General features: G+C 50.9%; 1 protein-coding gene across 8 annotated transcripts in view; it reads right to left on the bottom strand.

Annotated features, from left to right (window-relative positions):
- SYNE2 (spectrin repeat containing nuclear envelope protein 2) overlaps positions 1–17,100 on the bottom strand; it is a 1,840,150-nt gene that overhangs the window by 1,582,157 nt on the left and 240,893 nt on the right. For all 8 annotated transcript variants that reach the window (XM_069638223.1, XM_069638224.1, XM_069638227.1 and 5 more), the window contains exon 7: positions 4,028–4,209. In XM_069638223.1, coding sequence (XP_069494324.1) covers positions 4,028–4,209 — 182 coding nt within the window. The remainder of the gene's footprint in view (positions 1–4,027; positions 4,210–17,100) is intronic.

Genomic DNA, 17,100 nt, shown 5'->3' with positions numbered 1-17,100 from the left:
AGCATCCCCTCATGAAGGGTTCAAACAGTTTTAGGGACTTCTTTGTTCCTCGTCGCAAGGGTAGAGATCATCATCCATGAGTAATTCATCACTTATCGTTTGAATAGCAGGCACATCTCCATTGCAGGGGCGTCCAACTCTACGGGACATGCTAAAGATTAAAAGGAGTTCTGAGGACATGTTCAATGTGTCTCAGGCTTGAGCTCTTCAAGATGAAAGGGGTCCAAGAGGGCCTTCCAGCCGCTTCCAAGAGGGGCTTCCAGCCACTTCTGTGAATTGCGGGATTTAAGAAAACCACAAAATTGGTTCTAGCAGTTACCCATTTATTCCCTGCAGTTACCCACTGATTCCCTGCAGTTACCCACTGATTCCTTGCAGTTACCCACTGATTCCCTGCAGTTACCCACTGATTCCCTGCAGTTATCCACTAGTTAAAGGCCCGGGAACATCTAAAGCCCCGTGCTCAGGCATGGTAGAAATGTCCCCTCATGGAAATGTGGCCACGTAGGGGTCAAAAATATGTTGCTGCCCCATAATTGACCAAAATGTTGGGCCAAAAAATTCATGAAATTGTCAATTTTACTCTGCAGGTGAAATTGCCAAACAAGCAGATTTCGGCCAGAATTGAACAATATTTCTGCACAGCACATTTCTGCCATTTTGTCCACACCAATAGAATGAATGAGTTTTTTTCTATGTTGAACATACTGAGTCTCCTCGGTATGTGTGCTGAGTTCAGGCCTCAGAGGCCATACGGGTGAGTCCACACACCAGAGAGGACCACACTCCTTTTTAAGCAATGGCTTCTCCATTTGCACTACCCACAACATCCATCTTTCTACACAAGATGCGTGTGCGTGCCAGGACTGGCTGCTGTCATGGAGGCCCTTTACCATCGACAAAGTCTGCTAAGTCTCTGTCTCGTCATAGCAGGGACCCTGACCAGCAACGCAGGACCTCCGACCAGCAACGCAGGACCTTCAACCAGCAACCCTGAGCCTCCGACCAGCAACGCAGGGCCTCCGACCAGCAACCCTGAGCCTCCGACCAGCAACGCAGGGGCTCCGACCAGCAATGCAGTACCTCTGACCAGCCACGCAGGGGCTCCGACCAGCAACCCTGAGCCTCCGACCAGCAACGCAGGACCTCCGACCAGCAACCCTGATCCTCCGACCAGCAACGCAGGACCTCCGACCAGCAACGCAGGGGCTCCGACCAGCAACCCTGAGCCTCCGACCAGCAACGCAGGACCTCCGACCAGCAACGCTGGGGCTCTGACCAGCAATGCAGGGGCTCCGACCAGCAACCCTGAGCCTCCGGCCAGCAACGCAGGACCTCCGTCCAGCAACGCAGGGGCTCCGACCAGAGCCTCCGACCATCAAGCAAAGCCTCTGACCATCAATACAGAGAAACCAAACATCATTGCATGACTCCGAACCATCATTGCATGACTCCAAACCATCATTGCATGACTCTGAACCATCGTTGCATGACTTGAAGGGGCTCTGACGACCTCTGCAGGCCCCCCAGCAGCTCCTTCACCCAGACCCGCATGCTGGTCTGCTATAGTCAATCCCTTTAATCTCCTGCCCAGGTCCATGCACCAACCATACCTTGGATTCTGATGGTTTCGATGCAAAACCTTTGCTGCACCTCATTCGTTTTTAAGGTACATTTCACTAACAGTATTTAAATGCTAGGAATAAGATTCTAACACAATTTTAAAATCAGTATTTCGCCTTTGTGTAAGGCATCATGAATGACTGAATTCTACACTTGCAGTGCTCTTTTCGTGTAGTCTACATTGTTCCTTGGGGGTGTTCTTCGAACCAACCTCTGGTCCCGGCTGGCACTGAGTGGCCATTTTACTTTTGCTCCCACTTGTTTGATATTCAGCAGAGAAGTCAGAGATTAACTGGGGGGAGGGGGATCAGCGCTACCGTCTGATTTTACTGAGTGCATTTACATATGTTGTTGGTGTTAAGATGGATTTCTAGAATCTGGCCTGGTGAAGTGATTTTAGGAGGCCCCCCTAATTATAGTGATCAAGGAACTGTAAGAGTTTAGCCAAAACCCAACCAAGGTAGGTGGATGAGCAGTCAAGGCTTGTCCTCAGGAGTGTGTGAGCGGGGTCACAGTTCCACAATTAATCCACACAGTGAAGCACACAATATTTCAATTAAGACAGCTAAGTACCTAAATACTATATTTATTCTAGGCCCAAAACACACACTAGGAAATGAAACGAGCAGGTGATCATATCACACAACACTCAATTATAAACATATATACAGTCATCATAGGAGAACCGGACGGGGGGACAAATGCTATGTGTTTACTTAACCCCTGACTTTGATTTGCCCAGATGACTAGGTGGGCCGATTGGGGGCTGCTGGAGGTCAGTTTCCCACTGTTTCCAGTGAGAGGTGTCCAGGATCTAGGGGTGCAAGGATTCTTTTGGTCGGTTCCAGGAGCAAAGTGCAACCGTTGGCGATGAAGAAATGCAGAAGGCAGTGATGCAGACCTCTTCAGGATGCTTCATCAGATGGGGGAAGGTACGTTCCAGCGATGGCCTCTGCACACAGGTGACAGCAGGCATCCTTCCAGTCGTGGTTGAAGAAGACAGAGCTGGATCCTTTAAAGCTGGGAGGCTGAAATTCTGCAGAAAGGTGGCTTACAATACACAATGGTGACTACCGAAGTTCTGTGACGTACGGGGAAGGGTACGGTTCAAATGAGGTAGCCCACTGGAGAACTGATTAGTCCAGCGGGTGGTCCAGGGACAGTTCTGACAGCTCAAGACAGCTGGATCCTTGAGAAGACGTCAAGACTAGTTGGGACCCAGTTCAGGGGTTGAACACCGCTCAGGGCCTTCGCAGAGAATTGGTAGTCAGCTAGGCTTCATCGGGCCAAACGCAGGAAGGGACGTGGGACCTTTTTCAGGAGTCATACACGGATCTTCAGTCAGCTGCTCTTCTTCACAGGATACTCCTCTTATCCAAGATTCTGCCTGGAAGCAAGTCCAAGCCTACCAATGGTAAGGATCTGCACCATTCAAACAGCCAGCAGTAGTCCAATCAGGGACCAGGGTGGGTTTAGCATATACCACACACCTAGATTCTCTGGGACCATGGATGAGGAATGCGACCAGACAGTGTCACCCCCTTCCTGGGCCACACACATGCAAACCCATCACAAGCCTGCAAAAGCAACAGCTTTCCTGGGCGAGTAATGGCCATATTCCCTGAAGAAGGCCAAACACCAATACGCACAAAAAACAAGCGAAACATCTCATGGGGTGGCCATTTTAGGTCACTAACACATTCAGTATCCATATGCGGTAAACGCAAATGTGCACACTAGAAATAACACACAAATAGTAAAAATATGTTTGCTGCCACCATCTTGTCTTTAGGCACCTATAAAAGTAACCAAAGGACTAGTGTGATACAAAAGTATCCCCAATGCAGGTAAGACAATGTGTGCACTGTTAAAAGGTTACCAAAAAGGTAAAAAGACAAAAGGGAAACCTAGCTTCCCAGGACTGATAGTCTGAAGAAATGATTACTTCCCCATAGCAATGGGCAAAAGGCCAGGGGAGTGATGCTGAAGGCTTCACTTCACTGTAAAAAGTCAGGACAGGTTCAAAAGCAAAGGAAAACAGTTTGAAATTCCATAGCAATATGGAGGGAAAGTTGCCAAAAAAGAAATCTTTCCTAACAGCTGGGCAGTGCATGGAGGTCTACGCTGCTGTAGGTGAGTGCAGAGTGCAGCGCTCTAAATCTATAACCTGTCAGATTCACAACATTATCCAGTTAAATGCATACCCGTGCCCACAAGTAATCTAGGCTACAGTGCACAGAACACAGCAGAAGTGCTCACACACGAGAACAGCCAATTAATCCGCTTGCCCGGCCCCCAATAAGTCGCAGGCTGAGCAGGATTTACGCATCTACACTGTGCACGTGCACACACTTATTAACCCATTGCATTTTAAATAGAAGAGGGAACATGTAAAAGTACTCACTCAGTGCACTGTTCTTTCACCCACAAGAGCAGGGCCTTCTTCGCAGACATCTTCCACTTGGACTGGACCAGTGTCTTGCGTTTTGCTGATGGGCTCGCAGTTGGCGATGCGTCAAGACTGGCTGCGCTGTCCAATAGCGACTGACTGTAGTGTGGCTCCAGACTCGAGGCAAGCTTTTGAATCTACCAACACAGAAATAAAGGCATGAGAGGGGTGTAGAGTGCAGGCATGACTTCATGTCAGACACACTTAAACGCCAGGTGAAGCAGGTTACACTAGATCAGGGCAAGGACCAGCCAGGTGATGGCGAAGGGTTAGTGGAGCTTTGCAGGGGCGGTTCCGAATGCTGACCTCTGTCCGGCAGCCTAATAATTTTGCATTTATATAGCACTATGAACCCTCAGGCATCTGAGCAGTGCTTATTACCCATGGTGTGTGGTGCTCATTTATCGACCTCGGAAGGATGAAAGGCTGAGTTTGGCCCTGCCGGGATTCGAACCTGCATCAGCAGGCTCAGCACAGATGTCAAAGCGAGCGCTTTACTCGCTGTGCTATCGGACCGGTATATCAGCCTAACAGGGAGTGACCCTATTGCAATGCTGTGATTGGCACTACTTCACTTACCCATTAAAGATCAAACCAATCACAAGGTCAAGGAGTACTGCCCTACTAATGACTTACCTGTTTCCCTGTGGACCAGCCAGAACATTAGTCATGGCAGATTGGCAGAATGCGGTGCCTTGAGGCGGGGGACCCTTCACGGCTCAGATTCCTCAGCTGAAACTGCTCTCATGCTATCAGGGGTGGAGCCTGCCCTGCTCAGATTCCTCAGCTGCACCTGCTCTCATGCTGTCAGGGGTGCACCCGGCACTGCTCAGATTCCTCGGCTGCACCTGCTCTCGTGCTGTCAGAGGTGGACCCTGCAGTGCTCAAATTCCTTCGGCTGCACCTGCTCTCATGCTGTCAGAGGTGGACCCTGCACTGCTCAGGTTCCTTCGGCTGCACCTGCTCTCATGCTGTCAGAGGTGGACCCGGCACTGCTCAGATTCTTTCGGCTGCACCTGCTCTCATGCTGTCAGGGGTGGACCCTCACTGCTCAGATTCTTTCGGCTGCACCTGCTCTCATGCTGTCAGGGGTGGACCATGCACTGCTCAGATTGCTCGGCTGCACCGGCTCTCATACTCCAAGGGGTGGTCCCTGGACCGCTGCACTGATCAGATTCCTTGGCTGCACCTGCTCTCATGCTGTCAGGGGTGGACCCTCACTGCTCAGATTCTTTCGGCTGCACCTGCTCTCATGCTGTCAGGGGTGGACCCTGCACTGCTCAGATTCCTCGGCTGCACCTGCTCTCGTGCTGTCAGAGGTGGACCCTGCAGTGCTCAAATTCCTTTGGCTGCACCTGCTCTCATGCTGTCAGAGGTGGACCCTGCACTGCTCAGGTTCTTTCGGCTGCACCTGCTCTCATGCTGTCAGAGGTGGACCCGGCACTGCTCAGATTCTTTCGGCTGCACCTGCTCTCATGCTGTCAGGGGTGGACCCTCACTGCTCAGATTCTTTCGGCTGCACCTGCTCTCATGCTGTCAGGGGTGGACCATGCACTGCTCAGATTGCTCGGCTGCACCGGCTCTCATACTCCAAGGGGTGGACCCTGGACCGCTGCACTGATCAGATTCCTTGGCTGCACCTGCTCTCATGCTGTCAGGGGTGGACCCAGCACTGCTCAGATTCCTCGGCTGCACCTGCTCTCATCCTGTCAGGGCAGGCAGATGCAACCAGCTTAGAGGACTCCAAGGTGAAGTGGGGCTCCTCTGGGCTCATATTCTGCTACTTGCCATCAAAGGCAGGTGCCTCTCTGGCGAACCTTGATTTTTTTTTTTTTAAAGTATTTTATTGGTTTTGAAACAGGAATTAATGAATACAAACTTTACGAACTATAACAAAAAAAAAAAAAAAAAAGAAAAATAAATAAAAAGAGCAACAACAAAAACAACAGTCTTCGTGTGATGGTATATTTAGAGTCCGAGATGGCTTGTGATTAACAAAATACTGATTATTCGGGAAGTGAGGGGAAAACAGTTTCAGGGGGCATCGACTCTGTGGTGGTGCAAAAGGACAATACTACAAAGCGTTATGGGTTCTCAGGGAGGCTTATGGTCTGCGTTGAAGCGCATGTCCCTCAGGAGGGCCTTCCAGGAGTCCAAGGTGCCGCTTGTGGCGTCCCCACTGGTTATGGTTCCTTCTTGCCAGGCTCTGGTTTCGGCAGCTGCCCATCTTTCCAGCTCACGTAGCCACCGTTCGTACCTGGGACCGGCAGGCGTCTTCCAGGCCATTGCTATGGTTCTTTTTACTAATATGCAAGAAAGGTCCATCAACTTCACAATATGTTTGAGCTTACTTGGTCTGGGATAGGTCCCAAGTAGACATTCTCCGGGTGTCCAGTCGTATCTTTCCATTCCAGCGTCCTTGCAAAACTGTTTGGCTTTGGACCAGAGTGACATCGCCCTCGTACAAGTCCAGAACATGTGGATCATATCCGCCTTGTCGTTCCCGCACCATGGGCATGCCGGTGAGACCCTCTTGTTGAATGAAGCAACCCTTTGGGGAGTCATGTAAGTTCGGTGAAGGACGTTCAGCTGTATTTGGCCAAATCTGGAGTTTCTTGACACCTTCTTGGGGTGTATTAGTGCTCTCTCCCATTCCTTGTCGGTGAGTGGTGTTTCAAGGTCTGCTTCCCATCTCGCCTTCAGTGTCAATCCTTTGGGATTAGGTCTATCGATGAGCTTGTTGTAAAGCCTGGAGATTGGTCTCCAACCATCCGAGAGGTCATGCAGTTCCTGCAGCAGCGGGTCTGGGGTGGGTTCCTCTGGCCAGCTGTTCCACTGCTTCTTGGCGGCCTGTTTGAGCCTGTGGTACCAGAGAAATTGGCCCCTGGAGAGTCCTTCAATGTCCTGTAGCGACTCGAAGTCCCTGAATCCCTCTTCTCCGAACAAGTCCCCCCACGTGTATATGCCAGCTTCTTCCCATCTCCTAGCTACAGAGAGGTCTGCCCTCGTTTTGCACACATCCACCACTATAGGGTTGTCAGGAGAGTACGGGTGCTTCACCTTCCTTATGTAACAGGTCCTGGCCCATATCTTCCTGCCGAGCTCAACGATTAGGGGGATGTCCAAGGGTTGCCGGAGAGGGTGCCACAGAGTTTCTTTAGGGATTAGGTTGGTGTGGTATTGTTTCAGTAGCCCTAATTCGGTCGTTGGTTCATCCGATAACCATTTCGTGATGTGGCTGAGCTGAGCGGCGAGGTAGTAGAGCTGTAGGTCTGGGAGTTTTATTCCTCCCTCTTTATGTGGCAGAGTTAACGTGGCCAGTGACAGTCTGTGCCTATGGGGGCCCCACAAAAAGTCCCCGATGATTGCCTCTAGTTTCCTGAAGAAGTGCGGCGGGACATAGTGGGAAATGTTCACGAAGAAGTATAGGAATCTGGGGAGAATTATCATTTTGGTGATCGCCGCTCTTCCCACCATCGCTAGTGGGAGCTTGGACCAGAATTTTATAGATCTTCGGAGATTGGTGACTGCGACTTCAGTGTTGTGCTCATGTGTGAGCTGCGGAGTGTGGCCCACATTAATTCCTAGGTACCGGAACTTGTCTAGTTGCCACTTTATCCCTATGGGCGGGAGGTCGTTTGCTGGGGTGTCTCGCAATCTGGCTAGGGGGAATGCAGAGGATTTGTGTCTGCTGAACTGTATTCCAGAGTATTTCGCAAAGTTATCAAGTACCTCCAGTGCAGTCGGTGCATTGACCTCGGGATTCCTTGGGTAGAGAAGGACGTCATCTGCATATAGCGATATTATGTTGTAGACGTTGCCCACCTTAATGCCAGCATCGAAGAATTGTTGTCGGAAGTATATGGCGAGCGGTTCTAGACCCAGTATGTATAGCATGGGCGAGAGTGGGCATCCCTGCCTCGTGCCCCTCTGTATTTCACAGGATTCCGACAGTGTTCTGCCTATCTTGACCTGGCCGTCGGGGAGTTGCAGAGTACCTGGATCCATCTAATGAATCCTTTGCCAAAACCAAAATTCCTCAAGACCTCCACAAGCCACTCCCAATAGATGGAGTCGAAGGCCTTGATGGCGTCGAGTGACAGTATCGCTAGGTCTTCATCGGACTCGTAGGTTTCGGCCATGATGTGCTGTAGCCTCCTCAGATTAGCTGTGGTGTTACGTCCGGGAACAAATCCATTCTGATCTTCGTGGATTATGGACCCCATCACTCTAGCAAGTCTGCTGGCCAATATCGAGGTGAGGATCTTGCTGTCATAGTTTAGCATAGCCAGAGGTTGATAGGAGTCACAATCAGTGGGTGGTTTGTGCGGCTTAAGCATGGGGATGATTATAGTCTCTTTCATAGTATTGGGCAAGATCCCATTCGCATAGGCCTCCAGGTAAACTTCGTGTAGGATGGCAGTGAGAATAGATTCATATGTTTTGTAAAATTCCGGCGGGAGGCCATCACTGCCAGGGGCCTTGTTGGTGGCGAGCGACCTGATAGCCTCCCTAACATCTTCAGGAGAAATCTCCAGCTCCAGTTCGTCTCTCTGCTCGCTGGATATTCGGGGTAGGCCTATCTCTTCCAAAGTTTCTATTAATGACTCGGTGGGTTTCTGGGCTTCATGGGCGTACAGTTTTGAGTAGAATTTAGCGAATGCCTCGTTGATCCCCATTTGCGTCTTGTGAGATACTCCTTCATCATCCCTTATCTCCGTGGGCAGGTGTTTGGGGTGTTCACGCCTACACAGCCAGGCCAGCAGTCTGCCCGGTTTGTCTGACCCTTTGTGGGATCTAGTGGTGTATGTTGCAAAGTCAAATTTCTCCAGTCTATCCCAGGATTTCTGACAATTTTCACGGGCTACTTTCAGTTTCCCTTCGACCTCTGGAGAAATGTCTGAGGTGGCTTCCATGCGGGTGATCTCTGCTTCATGTGTCTCCAGGGTCGCCTTTAACTGTCTGCGGATGCCGCCAGCTCTGGATATGATTTCTCCCCTGGTAACCACCTTCATGGCTTCCCAGAGTGTGCTCCAGGTGGACACCGATCCTTTGTTGATTTCTACATAATCCTCCAATCTGTCAGCAAGATCTTCTCTGAACTCCGGGTCGTCTAGTGTCGCGGTGGGCATCCTCCACAAGGGAATCGGAGGTCTGGGTCCCCTTAGCTGCCATTGCATGCTCAGCGGGGAGTGGTCAGAGATAGATCTCCCCAAGTACTCAGAAGCTATTGCCAACGGGACCTGTTCCCTGTCTATGAACAAGTAATCAATTCTTGTGTGGACTCCATGGGGGGCTGAGTAGTGTGAGTAGATCCTGTCAGCTGCGTGTTGTGTCCTCCAGATGTCCACCAGGTTAAGTTGGTTGATTTTTTCCGTCAGGGTGCGAGTTGCGGGGTTGCTTGATTGGGGGGGAGGAAGGGATCTGTCCATGACTGTGTCCATGACGCAATTGAAGTCTCCACCCCATATGAAGGTACGGCCACGATGGTGTGCCAACTTGGCATTTAATACGCTGAGGTATGACGGGATTCCGTGCTGTGGGAAGTATGTGTTGGCCAGGCAAATCGGCGTCTGTTCTATGGGGCCCCACATTATCACGAATCTTCCTGCCTTGTCGGATTCACACCCCTGTAGCTGGAAGGGCACGTTCGGGTTCACCCATATTAGTACGCCTCTCGCATATTTGGAGTATGGGGACCCACACAAAGTCCCTTCCCATCGGTCTGCTAGCCTGGACATTGCGTCCTCCGTGAGATGGGTCTCTTGTAACATCGCAATCGAGATTTTCTTTCTTCTGAGGTAGGATTGAATGCGATTCCTTCTGAGGTACGAGCCCATTCCCCTCACGTTCCACGTCATCACGGTAAGATGTGACGCCATTGGTTCAGTGTTCTGGATTTGGGATGAGATACAATCCCTGTGGCCTGGTGTGGTGTCAGGCCGCGGATAGCGGGCTGCATGGTGGCGGCATCTGGTTCGCAATCACTTGGTTTATCACCTGTGTCCATCTTGTGTCTTACTGGCATTAGTGAAACGAAGACTGTGAAACTAACGAAACTGGTAACATCACTCAAACTGGTGCACCCAGCGACTACAACACTGTCGCGGTGCTCAGGTGCACTCGAGCCATCAGAACCCATCCGGGGATCGGGCGCGAGTCGGGTCGGGCGAAGAACTGGCCAGATTTTTTTTTTTCGCTGGGGGTGGGGCTGGTGCGAGGCGGCAGGGCCGAGCGAGGGCCGTTTCCTATGGCAAACTGTTGACTGGATTACCTTCTGGGGTCCGGCAATGTGCGTTTCATGCACGCTTTATGGCCGCGTGCAGGCGCCGTGAAAAGGTCTATGGGGTTTAGTCTTCCTTCCGTGGAGCATCCTTGCCTTCAGCAAGGTTATTATCTTCTAGCCACATGTTGGCTGCCTCCGGGTTGTCGAGGAATACCACTCGGCCGTTGTAGATGACTCTTAGGTGGGACGGGTAGAGCAACCTGTATTTGAAGTTCAGTTGGCGAAGCCTAGCCTTGATCGGGACGAATGAATTCCTATCCCTCTGCACCTTCTGAGTGTAGTCTGGGTATATGGAGATCTTGGAGTCTCCTCGTTCAATAGGACCTGTTTCCCTGGAGTGTCTCAATATGATTTCCCTGTCTTGAAAATTTAATATCTTGGCTATTATTGGTCGTGGGTGTGAGCCGGGGGGCGGCCGTTTCTGGAGGGACCTGTGGGCCCTTTCGACCGCGAACCCCTGTGACAGCTTGCCGGCTCCAATGTCCTGTATCAGCAGGGTTTCGACGTAGGATGTGGTATTCGAGCCTTCGTTCCCCTCTGGGATTCCCAGGATCCTGATATTTCCCCGCCTGGCCCGACCTTCGGCCTCTTCAGCCGTTTCCTCGAGGATTGCGACCTTCCTTTTCAGGTTCGAGACTTCGGACTATAGGGCTGCGGAGGTCCCGGATGTTTCCTCTGCCGTGTTCTCTAAGGTCGTCACCCTCTCCGCCAAGTTGCGAGCATCCTGTCTGATGAGTTGTATATCTATCTTAAACTCATCGATCTTGGAGTCGATATGGGTCTTCAATGAGGCAATAGCATTGAGGATTTGGGAGTGGTTGTCACTGGCCACCGCCTCAGTCGGCCGAGTGTTTTCGGTGGGGCTAGTCTTGGCTTGGGTGGGGGTCTTAGCCCTAGTTGAAACAAAGGAATCCATGGTGGCAGCTTTAGTTTTGTTTTTGGCGGCCATTTTGGGGGAGCAGGAGCAGGTGGGCTAAAGTTCGAGATCTGTGCAACCGCCGGAGTAAAAAGTTTGGGGCCACTTATGTGTCCAGAAGGGAGGTTCTCGAGTAGAGCATACCCAGAGTGTTCGATGAGTGTAATTGGGAGAAATCTGGGGCGCTGGCCGCCAGTGACGTGAGTACTCCGGGCCTCCACCAGCTTATCCAGGCTCTCGCTATCGCTGCCCCCACTGCGTTTGCACTCCGGTCACAGGCGTATAGGCGTTGGGGCGCGTGGGGCACAGCAGTGGAGATGCTCCAGCCTAGGAGGTGGGCACAGGCGGCGACAAGGGAGGGTGGAACCGGGGGTCCCGCTAGCGGGTGTCTTACGGCTGCACGCACCTTGTTCGCCAGGCTCCTGCATCCCGTGTTCACTCCGCAGTCTCGACCAGGATCTGGGATGGCTCCAGGGGTCCAGAGGCTGGCAGCGTCGGCTCGTTCTTCTGTGTGCTCCTCCGTCCGAGCGCTCGCTGTCTGGTCGTGGTGCGGGGGTCCGCAAGCTCGGGGACCCTCGCGTGTTCCCTCGTCGGCGCGTAATGCCAGCCGGAACCGATCTCTGCGGTGGAGGGGGAGCAGGGCGAGAGCTCGGGGTTCCGGCGCCTGCCTCGGTCGGGTGTCGCCAGTTGACGCCTCCTCTCCGATCCCGACTGGTGCACAGGCCCGGGAGCGCGGAAGTGTGTGTGCTCCACACGGGGACCCCGCCAAGCTGTTCAGGCCGCCATCTTGGAGCCGGGCCCGGCGGGGGAGGGAGCGTATTCCGGGCCCACCACTTCTGTCCAGGGGGTCCGATAATCAACCCTTCGAGAGATTCTTGGAGGGAACCGCTACCCCCACAACTGCGTTCTTTTCAGCGGGTTGTTGCTTCTCGTATGCCTGAGAAAAAGGATCAGGAAACGGCGTCTCGGCCGGAGCTCAGCGGATCAGCCGCTGCATGCCATCAGCTCCAGGCCACGCCCCCTGGCGAACCTTGGTTAAAGAGTTGGTTGCTTCTCAAGTGCAGGGGTGTCATAGCAGACCTAAGTATTCATGCCTACAAGCACTATAGCGCTGATAGAGGGCACCTTTCACCTTCCAGGTGATGGTCTTGGTGCAGTGTTCTATCCAAAAGCCAGAATATCTGCCCTCAGTAAGACAGTGATGGAACCAATGACCTTGCCTGTCTCGCCAGAAGGTATCTAAGGCTCTCTAAGTGCAACCACTCTTTATTCTGATCTCCAACATCTTAGGAAGGTTCCATGTGTTAATATCCCCGCAAAAATTTCGCCATACAAAATTATCTGCATATTTTTGCAGCGATATTAAGGCATGGAAACTGTGGGTGACACCCCTGCAACCCCTGCATTATTTTTAAAGGAGCGGGGGACTCCCCCCACAATCCCCACTCACAAAAAACCCCAAAGTATCCCCCCAAAAATGTCTCTTATGGCCGTTCCAGACGACCATATATACAGCGATATTTTTGGTGGGGATAATATGTAGTGATACCCTTAGGAAACCATTTGCTGGCAAAATATTTGGGCGTTGGACCTTTTTTGACACCGGGCAAGTAAACCCATCATCCTGGAACTCCCTATGCAAACTGCGCATGTTCAGATATTTGGTTGCGCACGTGCAGATATCTGAAGAGCGCCTAGAAGTGGAAGTCAAAGTTAATTCAACCTCTTTCCCCGCCCCTCACTATTAGGGCACCCACCAAGTTCACAGCAGCCCAGCTGTGCATAGGTTGGACAGGTGATGCCCATGTTAGCTGCCAAGGGTGGCAGGTCTTTCTAAATCATATACACTGATCATCAGCTGGCTCAACACTAACCCTGGCGCCCCATCTGGGCCTAAAGAGTGGGCACCCTACCTCACAGGACACTTTGAAGATTCCTTCCTACACCTGTTATCTTCCCTTCTCTGCGTCTCATCAAACACTTGACAGAGAAAGGAAGCCTTGCTCACCATAGTGGCTTCTGTACTCCTAGTCTAATGTCCCCTTTCCTCCACGGGAACTCCCATAAGTAGGGAGGAGAGAGGGTGGGGTGTCGGAGCCCACCCTGCATTGCATTGGATTCATAAGTAATGAAGGGGCTTCAGCTCCCGGTCAGTGGGGACATGTCTTGCCTGTGGCTGTGTGTGCCACTTAGCAGGGGCTGAGGTCTGTGGGCGACACTCGGGCCGGCTTCTCACACACATGACATGGATTCCAGGCTCTGTCCTCCCTGCCCGGTGGACACCACACCAATGTCGTTCTTTGCCTGACATGGGGGGCGCTGATAGGAGAAAGTCCCAGAAGGTGCCTCTGCGCACGGCATCTGTGCAGGGTAGGGTCATATCTTAAAGGGTTCTCAACTTGTCCCCAATCCACCCCCCCATACCCCCGCACCCGGCATCCAAAGAAAGGGGGAATGGGGACCAGTTATTTTCATTCTGTGGGATACGATCTCTGCACTTAGGGTAAGTAGGGGAGTACCCTAGTAACGTTCCTACCCCCTTACCTGCCATCCCTCGATCCTTGCTGCATACTGGGCACGATGTATCTATCGGTGAGAGAGAGAGAAAAGGAGAGGGAAAGAGGGAAGCAAAGAGTGGGAGAGACAGTAAGATGGACACTAACAGAATCAGAAACTGAAAATGGGAGCAGTCTGCAGAGAAGAGTGGCAGAGAAAGTGAAAATGGGTGAAATCGGCAGAGGTGAGTGGGAAGAGCACAGGGAAAAGGCCATGATGTGACATTTCATGCCTTACTTGGCCAGGGTACAGTATTACTCAGCCTTATATCGGGCCACTAAAATGCGGCTCGGTGGGCCCTATGCACTAGCACCTGGTTTAGACATCCACATTTGAACCACAGCACTACCATGCTGGCAAGCACCAGTAAGGGATAGGTGACCATCTTCTGCAAATTCCTCACATTATTCTCCTCATCATCACCATCATCACCATCATCATCACCATCATCACCACCATCACCATCATCATCATCACCATCATCACCACCATTATCATCATCATCATCACCACCATCATCATAATCACTATCATCACCACCATTATCACCATCACCATCACCATCAGCACCATCATCATCACCATCACCATCATCATCATCACCATCATCACCATCGTTATCATCATCATCACCACCACCATCACCATCATCGCCACCATTTTCATCACCATCATCATCACCACCATCAGCATCACCCTCATCACCACCATCATCATCATCAACATCAACACCATCATCATCATCACCATCATCACCACCATCAGCATCACCATCATCATCACCAACATCAGCATCACCATCACCACCACCATCATCATCATCATCACCATCAGCACCATCATCATCAGCACCATCATCATCATTACCACCATCATCACCATCACCATCACCATCATCACCACCATCACCATCATCATCATCACCATCATCACCACCATTATCACCATCACCATCACCATCAGCACCATCATCATCACCATCACCATCATCATCATCACCATCATCACCACCGTTATCATCATCATCATCACCACCACCACCACCATCCCCATCATCGCCACCGTCTTCATCACCATCATCATCACCACCATCAGCATCACACTCATCACCACCATCATCATCACCACCACCACCATCACCATCATCAACACCATCATCATCATCACCATCATCACCACCATCAGCATCACCATCATCGTCACCACCATCAGCATCACCATCATCATCATCATCATCACCACCACCACCACCATCATCATCATCACCTCTATCATCATCAATATCATGCAACGTCCACCACCGGAGGGGTTTCTTTGGGCAAAAACCACCCTGGGAAGAGTGAAGCGGCAGAAGCAGTTACTAACTCAAGAGGCAGGTTTTTAGGGTCTTACAAAAGACAAGATGATCAGGGCTGTAACTGATCCCCCAAGGAAGCATATTCCAGAGCAGAAGAGTGAGGATGGAGACAGTCCTGATGTTCACTTGTTGAAAAGGGGATCACGAGGAGACAGTCCCAAGCTGAAAGCAGCCTCAGTGTGGAAGGTTATGCTGGACTCTGGAGATGAGGACAGTGGGCCCACGGTTTTTGAGAGCTCTGTGCGCTATGCAGAGGGATTTGAATTTAATGCGCTTAACAAATGGAAGCCAGTGAAAGGAAGGAGAATCACTGGTACTAGAAGGAACGTGGCATAGCTGCTCACAATCACTGGTACTAGAAAGAATGCGGCGCTTGAGTATGAAGAAGAGCGGCGAAGCTGCTCACAATCACTGGTACTAGAAAGAATGTGGCGCTTGACTATGAAGAATAGCGGCGAAGCTGCTCACAATCGCTGGTACTAGAAAGAATGTGGCGATTGACTATGAAGAATAGCGGTGAAGCTGCTCAAAATCACTGGTACTAGAAAGAATGTGGCGCTTGAGTGTGAAGAAGAGCGGCGAAGCTGCTCACAATCACTGGTACTAGAAAGAACGTGGCGCTTGAGTATGAAGAAAAGCGGCGAAGCTGCTCACAATCACTGGTACTAGAAAGAATGTGGCGCTTGACTATGAAGAATAGCGGTGAAGCTGCTCAAAATCACTGGTACTAGAAAGAATGTGGCGCTTGAGTGTGAAGAAGAGCGGCGAAGCTGCTCACAATCACTGGTACTAGAAAGAACGTGGCGCTTGAGTATGAAGAAGAGCGGCGAAGCTGCTCAAAATCACTGGTACTAGAAAGAATGTGGCGCTTGAGTATGAAGAAGAGCGGTGAAGCTGCTCACAATCAGTTGTACTAGAAAGAATGTGGCGCTTGAGTATGAAGAATAGCAGTGAAGCTGCTCACAATCAGTTTTACTAGAAAGAATGTGGCGCCTGAGTGTGAAGAATAGCGGTGAAGCTGCTCAAAATCACTGGTACTAGAAAGAATGCGGCGCTTGAGTATGAAGAAGAGCGGCGAAGCAGCTCACAATCACTGGTACTAGAAAGAATGTGGCCCTTGACTATGAAGAATAGCAGCGAAGCTGCTCAAAATCACTGGTACTAGAAAGAATGTGGCGCTTGAGTGTGAAGAATAGCAGCGAAGCTGCTCAAAATCACTGGTACTAGAAAGAATGTGGCGCTTGAGTATGAAGAAGAGCGGCGAAGCTGCTCACAATCACTGGTACTAGAAAGAATGTGGCCCTTGATTATGAAGAATAGCAGCGAAGCTGCTCAAAATCACTGGTACTAGAAAGAATGTGGCGCTTGAGTGTGAAGAATAGCAGCGAAGCTGCTCAAAATCACTGGTACTAGAAAGAATGTGGCGCTTGAGTGTGAAGAATAGCAGCGAAGCTGCTCAAAATCACTGGTACTAGAAAGAATGTGGCGCTTGAGTATGAAGAAGAGCGGCGAAGCTGCTCACAATCACTGGTACTAGAAAGAATGTGGCCCTTGACTATGGAGAATAGCAGCGAAGCTGCTCAAAATCACTGGTACTAGAAAGAATGTGGCGCTTGAGTGTGAAGAATAGCAGCGAAGCTGCTCAAAATCACTGGTACTAGAGAGAATGTGGCGCTTGAGTATGAAGAAGAGCAGCGAAGCTGCTCACAATCAGTTGTACTAGAAAGAATGTGGCCCTTGAGTATGAAGAAGAGCGGCGAAGCTGCTCACAATCAGTTGTACTAGAAAGAATGTGGCGCTTGACTATGAAGAATAGCAGCGAAGCTGCTCAAAATCACTGGTACAAGAAAGAATGTGGCGCTTGAGTGTGAAGAATAGCGGCGAAGCTGCTCAAAATCACTGGTACTAGAAAG

The sequence above is a fragment of the Ambystoma mexicanum genome, chromosome 14 (genome assembly GCF_040938575.1).
Source record: "Ambystoma mexicanum isolate Mex_15411 chromosome 14, UKY_AmexF1_1, whole genome shotgun sequence".
Taxonomy (NCBI): Eukaryota; Metazoa; Chordata; class Amphibia; order Caudata; family Ambystomatidae; genus Ambystoma; species Ambystoma mexicanum.
Note: the sequence above shows the minus strand (reverse complement) of the source record. Positions and strands in the feature narration are given on the sequence as shown.